We start from the raw sequence: 12,951 nt of genomic DNA, 5'->3' as shown, positions 1-12,951 counted from the left end.
GCCTGATCTCTCTGTTTTTGAAATAAAGCAGGTTGTTAGAGTGAGATGAAATGGTAGTTTTCCAAAAACGTGTGTTGCCAGTAGTTTAAGGCTCTCACTGCAAACACCTGGTCTCCTGAGAAGAAAACACAGACAACCTTAGCAAGAGAAGTTTTTTTTTTTTAAAAAACCCAGTTGCTCCCTCTTGTTGCTTAGATCAGAATTCAAGAGTGGTGACTTTTAAATTTTAAAACTAAGAAATGAATTTACTGAAGTTCTGCTTTGGCAAGGAAAAGTGTCGTGGTTTTACTTGTGATTAGTAATTTCACAAGGAACTTGGAGAAGGAACTATTATTAATAATAATTTTAATTATATTGATTCCAGCTATTATTGAACAATTAACACTTCAAAATGGCTGTGAAATTTCGATTGTAAAAAATCAAGCTGGGACAGTTTTTTCCTGCTTCTCGGGACTTTCAGAAACAGTTATCTTCCCTGCTTTTTTCGAATTACTAACACAAAGTGACTGGGAAAATATTCTTTTGCAGTTGTTTTATAAAACTTTCAGCCTAGTACCAAAATCCCAAGAGCCTGATACAGTAAAAATGAGGCTGTGAGAGTTCTGCAAATCTCTGAAGGTGTTGGTGTCATGAAATAACGGGCTTTAATATATGATGATAATAGATGTTTGAGGGGTTGAGGAGGAGAAGGGACAACAGGGGGTTAAAACAGAAGGCCAACAGATCTCAAAGAGCTGCTGGCAGGTAGCCCTTGTATTTGTCTCTGTTAGAACAACTGCAGTACACTGCCACTTTGAGTAGTGCTGGCTTTTTAGTCTCCGGAGATGAAACACCGTTTGTTTGGGGTTTTTTTCCCTTTTTTTTTTTTTTGGCAGCTGTGACTAGGATTAGGTTGTGATTTACCCAAATGCCTTTGTAGTGATGTAATGTTTAGATTCCTGTGGCTGGTGAATGGAACTAGAAGGCCTGTGTGGATGGATTAGGAGTGCACAGCTCTCTCCAGCACATCATCTCAAATTCTAACACAGTATGTATGAAAACATAGACTGGTAATTGTCTTCCACAAGGGAAAACATCTGATGCAAGTGTTAAGATTATTGTTATTCATGAAGAATTCTCAGAGAAGACCATTTTGAATATTGACAAAAAAAAGCACCAAACATTCAGGGGGGCATGAGGAGAACCACTACAGCATGATTTGGTTCCTAGTTTTGTCGTCTTACAAATTATGTCCCTGGAAGTGTTGCTAAAAGGATAACTGCAGTTGCTGGAAAACATGAAGTGCCCTGGTCTTGTTTCCAAGTGGGAGATATGTTAGCATATTATGTATTTAATAGCGTGTAATAGTATGTAATTCTCATTACATTGAACTTAGAGGAACAAGATTCTTTTGGTGGAGTGGGCTTGGATCTCTTGCTCTGTTCCTTTTAATGACAAAAGTATAAAACCCCATGTCCTTATGTGTCGAATTTTAACCCTGGCTGGCAACAAAACACCATGCCGTCACTCACTCTCTCCCTCTCACTCAGAGGGATGGGGAGGAGAATTGAAAAGGAATGTAAAACTCGAGGGTTGAGACGAGAACAATTTAATAGGTAAAGCAAAAGCCACACACACAAGCAAAGCAAAACAAGGAATTCATTCCCTGCTTCCCACCGGCAGGCAGGTGTTCAGCCATCCCCAGGAGAGCTGGACTCTGTCATGCGTAACTGTTACTTGGGAAGACAACGCCATGTCAGATGACCCCCTCTTCCTTCTTCTTCCCCCAGTTTATATGCTCAGCATGCCGTCCCATGGTATGGCATACCTCGTTGGCTGGTTCAGGTCACCTGTCCTGGCTGTGTCCCCTCCCAATGTCCCGTGCCCCTCCAGCCTCTCACTGGCAGGGCCTGAGAAACTGAACAGTCCTTGACTTGGTATAAACATCACCCAGCAACAGCTAAAACCATCAGTGTCCTGGCAGCATTGTTCTCACATCAGAGCCAAAACACAGCACTGTACTCGCTGCGAAGAAGAAAACCAACTCTATCCCAGCTGAAACCAGGACATTACTTGTTTCCTGAAACTGAGTTCAGATAGAAAGATGGATCCATAAGACAAATCATGGGGAACTTCTTGGGGCTGGTGAAGTTTTGCAGTATACTTAGCAGAGTGTTTTTTCTTTGGACCGATCTCACCAGTGATCTGTTCTTGGGCTGATTATCTGAAAACTCTGATGTCTTGTAGCTTACTTTGAAGTATTAGAAGTATCAGTGTACTCAGTTTGCGCCACAAGATGATAGAATCCAGACTGCTCCACACTGCCTGAAGAATTGAGTGGGTTTATCTCTGGGCTCAGTCAGTCACAGCTACCTGGTCCTCAAAACAGCTAATTCAGCTGTGAAATTCAGGTACCTCCAGATGAACTAAAACATCTTCTAGACTATCTTCTTCTCAGGGCTACATGGGTTAGTTACATAACCTTTGAGCTGTGAGAGCACAAATAGAAGTATGGGTGAGAAATGCTGTATGTTAATTGTTAAAGAGAAAATGTTGGCTCAGTGCTTGTCAGTGGTAACTTTAGAAATTTTAATTCCTCTCTTTATGCTTTTACAAAGTTTAGCTAAGTATAAATGTGTGGGTTTATGCCTATTTAGGCATTACTGAATTTTTCTTGTATAAGCCTCTTTTTTTTTCCTCTATCAACAATGTCTATTCGCTTAGCGTGAACCTCATCCTTTTATCTACAATAAGAAGTCTTTTGAAGTGTTTGTTTTACTTTTTAAGGGAAAGATTCCAAGTAATGCTATCTTGTTTTTCTTCATTTAATGACTGTTTCCCCTACTTATGACTTATCCAGTTTAATTATATTTAATGGTATGTATGCTTTTGTTAGCTATAAAGGCTCCTTGCTGTTAGATGAAGGTGGTACACAATGGAATTTACCATCTGTGCAGTGAAAGTGAGAAGCCTAACAGCACTAGTAGCTAGCTGAATACTTGACAGTGGAAGAAAAACTAATAGGTAGGGTGGTCCATGTAGGTCTTGTGTTTGCTTGTTCAGGTGAGCACTTGCAGTTTTCATGTGACTGTTCAAATCAAGATAGATGGGAACAGGATGTTTTTTAGGAGTGAATGAGTTTTTCTTTTTATGCTTCTCTCAGTTGGATAAAGAGATCCAGCTCCAGAAAACCTTAGGGTCGGGGATAAGGAGGAAGCATGGCAGTTCATGGAGGTGATCCTTAGAAGGAAATTGAAGAGGATTGTTTGCCGCATGAAACAAACGAAATGGTAGTCTGTGCACTGAAGAATGGGAACAAAATCCTTAAGAGGATGAGAGATGTAAAAAATAAAAATTGAACAGGGTAGGACCCTGGGTTCTGAAAATGGACCAATTTTGAGAGAAAAGGGTGGACAGAAGTTTACTTCTATTGGTAGTGGTATTTGATCTATTTTGGTTTTAATAGAAGCCAAATCTTTGCAAGGATCTTTCAGTCTCAGTGTGCAGTTTATTGACAAAGAAAAAGGAATCGAGGTAGCAGCACTTTCTGGTGCCAGATAGGATAAAACTCTGTTACAGGGATGGTGTTAAATTTGTACTTTACGTACAGGAAAGCATAAATGTTGCAGTGTGTGTCTGTAAGGGATGTGGTAAGGATATGTTAATAATGGAGATAGAAAAAGTATAGCTGGATAGGTACAAATGTGTAGAATTTGAAGTGTTTGTTGCCTTCAAATATATGACATTTCATTTCAATGTTACAAATACTAATGAACTTTTCTCTTATTTTTAACAGACCCTGAAGGCAGATCCAGAAGAACTGTTTACCAAACTGGAGAAAATTGGTAAGGGCTCTTTTGGTGAAGTTTTTAAAGGAATTGACAATCGGACTCAAAAAGTGGTGGCTATAAAAATTATTGACCTAGAAGAAGCAGAAGATGAAATAGAAGACATCCAACAAGAAATCACAGTGCTGAGTCAGTGTGACAGTCCATATGTAACTAAGTATTATGGATCCTATTTAAAGGTAAGGTGCTTACAGGTGGTGGTGATTTGATTTTGTAAATAATTTTTTTCCAAGTTATGCAATTGTGCCTCTTTTTGTTGGCAAGGTTTCAGTCAGACCTCAGTTGAAGAAAAATATATTTTTGTCCTTTCAACTCTAAAGAAATAATGAGTTACTGTATTTTGAAGTGTGACAGAACTTAGTAGAAAAAAAAAGTATGCATGTGTCTTGCTATTTCTGTACAAAAAGAATTTAAATAACATTGATTTGTTAAGCTCTAAGTAATATGTTTAGATTCCCTTAACATTAGGAGAATGTAACTCTTAACTGTTGTTTAAATTCAGAAAACATGACTTAAGTCTGCATTTGAGTTGTTGAAACATTAAAACCAATGTAGTATCAGCTGTTGTGTGAAGCTTGAAAGTTTTTGTTGAGGTCTGATTAGCAGCAAAGCTTAGGTTGTGTGTCAAAGGAGACCGAACCTAGGCTTGATCCGAGTGATTTAAAAATTAAAATCTAAAAGCTAATTTATTTGCACATTAGCAAACAGCACATTAGCTGTAAATGAAGCTATAGGAAGGGGTTTCTATTAACTGCCTTGTGAATCTGTTTCCCTTCCCTCCCTCTGCTAGTTAATTTCAGAGTTCAGTTCTAAGTGTGCCAATTACAGCTGGTTTTGTCTGAATTTTTTAATTGGATGGACACAGTGATTTATTACCTCCAAAAGGCAGTGAAAATTTCTGGAAGCTTTTGGTATTTATTTTTTTTGGTCAGACTTTGTCCCCATCTGAATAGCTCTTTTATGACAGTAAGATGGCAATCTAGTAAGAGATGTCCTCTTGATAGGGTTTGAAGTTACAAGTAGGCAGAAGATACTTCAAAATTAATTTTCAGGCATCTTTTCCTTTTGTGGAAGCATTCTATTTATCAGCAAAGACATGGAGGTTCTGAAAGGGGAACCTCATTTTATCTCTGGATTTCTGAGACTGCCAATTAGTTTCCAAGGGAAAAAGGACTTTTTCTGAATCCAGGAGATAAATTACTGAATTAACAGACAGTTTTTCCTTTCTTCCTTGTGCTATGAACCAGTTTGCTTGGGCATGTTACCACTGAATGCTTTGTGAATGGTTTCAGACCTGAAAACCTGTCACCAGTGCTGGACTTTGAAGTTATGTATAGTTTAGATCCCAGAAGCATCAAGAGGCGCATAACTAAGCGCAGTAATATTTTTTATTATAGATTTTTATTATAAATTTTAATTATGGCTTTTATTACTACTTTTGAAATTTCTTGGTCTAGGTTTGGTAAGTTAAGTATGGCGAAAAGGCGAAAGTGACATTTCTCTCCTGGACTGTCTCTCTGCTTCAAATTTGTTCATTTTAGAGGAGGAGCAGTAAAATCTTAAAAGGATAAGTGAAGCAGAATACAAGAAAAGTAGAAGTTTGATGGGAATGCCACTTAATAGTTTTTAAAATGGGTAATAGCAATGTGGCTGAAAAAGATAATCCAGTGTCGGAATTCGAACTGGGTGAATGTCAACATTTTATTGAGATAGTGTTGCAACTGTTGCTTTTACTAATTGAAGGAGAGAGGAGGCAGTAGGGCTCAGTAGCCTGGCTGGGTTTGGCTGGATGGAACTGTCATTAGTGATATTTGTGTTTATTGCTGTGAGGAGGACCCTCTGAAAATAGTTGTGCCTTCTGCATCCCTTCTGTCAAGTGCAGTAGCGTGTGGATTTTCCAACTTGCATCAGTTTTCTAAGATACTGCCCTAACAGTGCCTATGTATGACTTCCTGGTTACTTTTAGAGGATAGTGTAGCTCTTAATACAGCTGGTAGAATGTACAGCTATTCATGTTTATTCATTACTTCAGTTCCTTGGAATGTATGTTGTTTTGTAAGACACTTGGTACTACAGAATTTTTGGTCTTCAAAACAAAAAGCTCATTTCTTTATGCTGTTAGAAATATATGGTGGTTATTAGGTGATGCTAAAGTGGTGGAATCTTTGCAAAGGAAATATTTTGCAGTTCTTTTAGCTTTCTCAAGTAAGAGTTGGGTCTTGTTATTGGATAATAATAACGTGTCATCATATATACATACACTCTTAAAAAGATCCATATTAATGTTTAAATGAATTGATTAATATTCTTGGCTAGGAATCTAGGTTTATTTGTTGCAGATCCTTGTTGCATTTGCAAGCCAGGACTGCCATATGTAGTTCTAAAGGTCTGACTGTCTTTTAACTCTTAATTCTGACGGTGTGATAATCCATTCAACACACTGATTTCCCATGTTTAGAGTGATTAGGAGACATTATTTCTTCCATGATTGGACAGTTTAGCACTAATTAAATAAATATATTAATGTTTTCTCACAGAATGAACTTCTTTGAAGTAAGCAAGTAGGAAAATGATGGGATCTTCGGTTATATTGCCAGCCACTGCAGCAATTATTATTCTCTAAAGCCTGTGAAGCAGTGTGTGCTGACCCATGTGTCTGGTGGATCTTGGATATAAGTACTCTTTATAGAGAACTCTCAAACTGATTTTCTTTAAATTATTTTTGTTAGACAAATAGCAATTCCAATTACAGTCTGTCTCACTTTTTTCCTTCTGACTCTAGATCAGTCTTTGTTTCCCTAGGTTTCTTGCATATCCTTTTGTGAGCTGAAGAGGTGTCTTTTATTGTGTAATAACTTTTTTCTTAAGTACTCCCATGTCAGTTGTTAAGTAGGAGTAATATCTTTTATGAGAACTTTTTGGTATTTATTTTGTTAGAAATTTTTCTTTTCTAGTATCTTGAAACTTGTTATATCTCATTTGTGACACTGCAGACCTGATAATTAATTCTTTATGACCCTTTCTAGAACAAGTCTATGTAATTGCAGAATACCTGCTCTGACATCCTTTAAAATATTTGACAGATTTTAAGAGGCTTTCTGTATTTCAGCAAAAGTGGTTAATGAGCATTGCCATGAAGACTTTTATATTTTTGAAGGTTCTCTAGGTAGTCGGAATGTTTTGAGGTTGGTTGATTTCTTTGTATTTTTTTTTTTTAACACCTAAATCATCTATCTTAGAGACTGAAGAAAAATACAAGGATTTCTCAGTTATTCCACACCTGCTTCAGTTAAGCTACTTGATTATACATGTGATTGTGTTAGGGGGCCTGTTGCTTGAAATTTTAGAAGGCTTATATAATACTGCTCTACTTGCCTGAGGCCTCTTACTGTCTTCAGCTGGTGTTTGTGAGAAAAGCTTGTCAAGCTCTTGGTGTCTACAGCATGATATGCGTGGAAGTGCAACTTGAAATGAGTATGAGCATTTAATGGGTTAATGAGAGCTACTTTGTCCTAGAAATTTACATTAAAAAAAAATTAATTTCTAACTACTTTTTAGAGTAGGGTGATATACCCAAAAGCCTTGTTAAATTTTCTTACTCTAAAATTTTTCGTATATCCTAACTTAATCTTTTCGGAAATGCTTGCTTTATAGCAATATTTTTTTTCATAACCAGAGACTAAGCCATAGCTGTTAGTGTTAGTGCTTTAACACAGTGAGTCTTAAATAAAAAGCAGCTTATTGCTTGCATAGAGCAAGTCTTCCATTCCCTCTGGACCCTCTAGACTTTGTTCTTCACATCTTTTGTTGGAGGTTTGTGTGTAATTGCTGTGGCCAGAGTTCATTCAAACAAAGTAATAAGCAGTAGTGAAGTGGATACCAGTTTAGGTTGTCACCCTGAACATAAATTAATTTGTGGAACATCTTTTTTTCAGAAACCCAAAGATCTTTATATAAACAGAAATGCAGATGCTCCTTTCTAAAGCCACATTTTTAGATACGAAGTTTTTGTGTTCTCATTATATTGGGAGAAAGGGCTTTTGTCTACTGTAGGAGATAGTAACTAGAATGCTGCTCTTAAAGCATGTTACAGCAACATGGTTTGTATGGGTGCATATATCTAGGGGGATTGCTGTTCCTTATCTGCCATGGTCTGTTAAAAACCTGTATGAATGTTCCTTAATGCAGTAGGCTTAACAAAAATACACAGTGAACCCTATTGCCTCTCTCTGCTCTGCTCATTGTATCTATCCTTGCTGTCTTCCAAAGGATTCATCTGTTCCATCTATGATCTGATTAAATGCTCCATGCATAGAAGAATTAATAGTTCTTTTTAGATCTTTACAAAATTAATTCTTGAAACTTCTTCGGGTCTGTTTATTTCTTTAGATTTTAGATAACATAATCCATTGCCTCCTTTGTAACAGAATGGGGATTCTTTGTATCTTGTTAGATTTATTTTATTTATTACTTTTCTTATAAAATTGTCTGAAGTTGGTGTTTGCTGTCTGAGTTATGCCATACTGTAACTTTTTAAAAATGTTGCTGTGCTGCTTATTCTAAAAGTTTTTCTGCCTTGGAGCCTGCCAGCTCTGCTTTTTGCATGTTCTTTACTAATTTTTCAATAGCTTAGTCAGATTTGGTTCTGAAGTTGTTTGTTTTCCCCTTTTGGGGATGGGTTGGTTGCAATCTGTTTTATCTCCAAGAGTCAGATGCCTCTCTGATAATGTTTCTTCAGTTTAGCTAATAAATTTAATTACTGCTTTGTTGTAACTTCATAACATTTTTTGTATTTTTGATCTTGTATTACTGTTCAGAAATACATGAGGAAATTAATTTGTCTTTAAATGGTTGAAGAATAGAGTTTCATGTGTCATACATATGAAGAATAAAGAATCTTGGCTTTTTTTGCATATATGTATGCCACTCAAAGCTGAGGTTAATATATGTATACAGACAAAAGCTGAGAACAATGTGTTTATATATGTATGTATACATCAAAAAGTTTTTAAGTTTCCCATCTTAAACTTCTATACATATGAATATAATGGTAGAGCAAATGATCACTAAGTAATTTCAATATCCAATATAACTAAAGTACAGGTGATATTGAGCTAGTCTTAAGAGTATGTGTTTTAAAAAAATATTACTGTTTCTAAGCTCATGTTTCTTCATACTTCAGATGTATTTTTCTAGCACACTTTGTAGCTTTCGAAATATCCTCTCATGAACTGTTTCAACTTCATGACCCAATGTGAATCAAACTTCTGGTTTATTTCCTCCCCCTTTCTTTTACCCAGACAACTTCCCAGTCTATAAAGGTATTTTAAGAATTCTTAAAAAAAAAAAAAAGTATATAAGAAAATGGATGCTGGTAAGGTTCATAAAGGATAGCTGCTGATAGTCTTCGTTTTAGTGTTTATACCTGTATGGGTTTTTATCTCATGTCTAGGATGTAATATACCTGCTGCTGTAAGTCAAGCTGGTGTTTATATAGACTGCAAAAAACCTGAATATAGCTTTTGGTTAAACTTTATGAATGACAAAATATACCCTCATGAAGAAACCCATGCCACTTCTATGAAGTTTGGTTAACTGTACAACAATGAGTTCAGGCAATGATGTCTGAAAATAAAGATTTAATTTTGAAAAGCAGTGATTCTCAAAGTAATCTATAGTTAATTTTAAGTAATCTAATGAACATGAGGTTGGAAAGTAATGCTGTGGCTGAGTCAGAACAAATCTTAGATTGGTTAGGGCTTTGGCATCAGTGAGGGTATTCTTTGAATACTATGGCCAGTTCAGTGTGGCTGAAAAACTGTAATGCATTCAATAAAGAGCTTCAGGAACAGTTTGAGGCTTGGAAAGGTGGTATTCCAGAGAAATACTGAAGTTCAGGCTTGATTTTGTTTAACTATGAGAAGGTTTGGAAGTGTATATATGAAAGCTTTTCCATATTTACATGGTGATAGTTCAGTGCTTTCTAATCTGCTGCGCCAAAATACGACAAGCTACAATTACTGAGTAGTCAAGCTAAGCAAGTTTCATCTGGTAAAGAGACACATTTAGATAGCTTAAATCTTGGAAAAGTTTATATGAGGTGGATGTTATGTCACTTGCAATTACTTTTTAAATCATTATTTGCTGAATTTAAAGAAGCTTAAGCTTACATGCTTTAGGAAACTCAAGGACATTAATGTGGTCATGTTGAATATTCTTGTCACGGCAGTCTATCTAGATAATGTAACTGTGAATGTGGGTGTTTAGATGTGACTTTAATAAGTTTTAAGTCAATGTCCTTTTGCTTTACAGATTTAATAGGTTTACTTTAATGTATATGAACATCTCTGAACTGATGTGACCTTAAATGTATGCAGTGGGTCAGTGAGAAGTTAAGGGGCTTGGTGCATTCCATCCTCATTTGATATAGCAGGCAGCCTGTGGCAGGTGTTACATAGTGCTTGTCAGGGTGGGAGAACAAAGCAGAGTTTTTCCTGCTTGTTGTGGTTTAACCCTAGCTAGTAATTAAGCACCACGCAGCCACTTGCTCACTCCCCCCTCACCCAGAGGGATGGGGAGGAGAGCTGGAATGTAAAACTTGAGGGTTGAGATAAGAACAATTTAATAATTGAAATAGAATAAAAATGTAAAAATAATAACAATTATAATGAAGAAGAAAGAAATATGTGGTGCACAATGCAACTGGCTCACCACCTGCTGACTGATGCCCAGCTGGCCCTTGAGCAATGACCTGCCCACCCCAGCCAACCCCCCAGATATATATGCCAAGTATGGCATCCCATGGCACGGACTACCTCTGGCTAGTTGGGTTCAGCTGACCTGGCTGTGACCCCTCCCAGTTCCTTGTGCCCCTCCAGTCTTTTCACTAACAAGGCCTGAGGAACTGAAAAATTACATCAAAGCCAAAACACAGCACCACACTAACTCCTAAAATTAACTCCATCCCAGCTGAAACCAGGACACTACTTAACATACAAAGGGGTGCAAAAGAGCTGAACTCTACCTGTAGCTCAGGTGGTTTTGCTGTGAGGCCATGTTTTCATGTTTAAAATAGTTCGGTCCTTTCTTATTTCAGAGATTGTTACTTTGCAACCTGAACCTCTGTTGCACATAGTCTTTAATACTTCTGTCTTTTCCTGTAGTCATTTGCTGTGCTCTTAATGAGAAGAATCCCTTGTTTGCATTGTCTTTATTCAAAGATACTACTTTGAATTGTGACTTCAGAAACTTTTAATTCCACTACGTTCCTTTAGCAGTCCAAGGGATTATTACCACTTTCTGGAACCTGTATCATATTATCCTATTTTCCTGAGTCTGTGGAAGAATGTACCTAGTAAGCAGTGGTGACTTCAAGAATTTTCTGGTTCATCAGTGTAATCAGTTCTGCACTGTTAATTTTTTATAATTCTGAATAATTCTTATTGTACAAGTGTATCAAGGTTGGGAAGCATCACTAGTATAGCTCAAAGAAAACTGAGAATTTGAAATAACTATATTTTTTATTGCCCGGTGTTTTAAGTACTTAACTGTGTCATGATATTCTGATCTTGTTGTAAATTAGAATTTAGAAAGCTCAATGTAAAATGGAAGTTCTTGGAAGTAATGTGTTTGTGTTGTGGTTGTTTTGATGGCCTTAAAAGCTGCCTCTGTACTGCTCTGATTGCTGGCTTCTGTATGGTATGAACTACTCTGTGTGCAATTTCATGTCTTGGTACCAGCCTTTAGGCAGATCTTAGAGATAGCTGCTGGTGAAACAGGCAGCAACGGTACCTTGTTCCCCATCCTGCTTTCATGTTCCTGCCATTTTCCTTGTATCGGATCTATTGACTGCATAATGACTTGGTTCAGCTGGGAGACGTTTACCCAATGCCTTCTCATGTCCCTTCCAAAAATAACATGGCTCTTGGAAAGAGCAGAAAGTGCAAAGCCCAAGCCTATAGAAATTAGCCCGTGCAGACCTGTGACTGCAAAATTACTAGGTCTGTTAAAAAAAAAAAAAAAAAAAAAAGGTGGGGTTGGATGTCTCTGAAACTGGGAGGAGAGGGGACAGAGAGGGAAGGACCCTGAATTTTGGTAACAGCTTGCTTCTAGTTTAGCTGTAAGATGAAACCTTTTATTTAGTTTGTCCATATAGGTCAGGATGACAGCATTGCTTTCTAACTATGTGATACTGTTTGTCAAATGTCCTCCTGTATCCTGTATGTTAACTGTTACACTTGTTGCTGCATGCTCCTGAGCTAACTGAAAAGGGGGGGTATTGGTATGGCATCTAAGTGCAAGCTTTTTTTCACTGCTGCTGGAAGAGGAAGTCCAACTCTGCCTTGCAACTGGCTGCTTCCTCACCCTAACAGCAGGGGCTATTGAAACTTTCAGTGAGGTGGTTCAGCTGGTTCAACTCACCCAGTAGGTAGGCCAGGGACTAAATGCCATTTTTTTTTTTTTTTTTTTTCTTTTCCTTTTTTTGGCTGGGGTTGACTATACACTGATGGTTCAGATTGGTCTAAAGCTTTACAGGAGCATACTGCCAAATCATTGTTTATGAAACTTCTTCGATCAGCCAACAGCAGCAACACTGAAAAAAGCGCGCGCGTGTGTGTATGTGTATGTATTTGTGCCCAGGTTTAGGTGGAATAGTTTTGTCAGCTGGTTCCCCATCTTGTTGCCTAAATAGGCTTCCTGGCACAAGGCTTTTCAGTTAGTGTGACAAATGGCACTGTCAGGTGGCTGCCATTCTATTGATCTGGTGATCTCGTGAGCCTCTAAAACATTTGCCATTTCTATTCAAAACTTCTTTTTTTTATGCACCTCTCATAATCCTGCGATCTTATATGGTTGCTATGTTTGTGTCATATCTTTAATGTGAACATCAGGTAGTTTCTATTGCTCAGTTAACTTCCTTTTACTTCAGTATACTTCAGTGTTTATACAGTTATTTGGGTCAAATTAAGTCTTCTAGGTCTTCTTATGGTCTGTATGGTGATAGTTGCATAAAAGCAGAAAACTCACATTCTTTACACATACAAGGGAATATTATCTTATGGCATGTTACTAAACTTACTAAAATGGTTGAATGTCGAACTTCCAGAAATTGTTATTTGGAGAA

General features: G+C 37.3%; 1 protein-coding gene across 4 annotated transcripts in view; it reads left to right on the top strand.

The window, feature by feature from the left end:
• The window catches only part of STK24 (serine/threonine kinase 24), a 61,947-nt gene that overhangs the window by 13,983 nt on the left and 35,013 nt on the right, over positions 1-12,951 (top strand). For 2 of the 4 annotated variants that reach the window (XM_056329836.1, XM_056329835.1), the window contains exon 2: positions 3,776-3,824. Coding sequence is in view for 1 of the 4 variants with exons in the window: in XM_056329832.1 (XP_056185807.1) it covers positions 3,776-4,006 (231 nt within the window). In the remaining 3 variants the exon portion in view is untranslated. Of the gene's footprint in view, positions 1-3,775; positions 4,007-12,951 lie in introns of those variants that run through there. The other 2 variants (XM_056329832.1, XM_056329834.1) reach the window with 2 other exon arrangements.

The sequence above is a fragment of the Falco biarmicus genome, chromosome 2 (genome assembly GCF_023638135.1).
Source record: "Falco biarmicus isolate bFalBia1 chromosome 2, bFalBia1.pri, whole genome shotgun sequence".
Taxonomy (NCBI): Eukaryota; Metazoa; Chordata; class Aves; order Falconiformes; family Falconidae; genus Falco; species Falco biarmicus.
The sequence above is the reverse complement of the archived record's forward strand: the minus strand, read 5'-3'. Positions and strand labels throughout refer to the sequence as shown.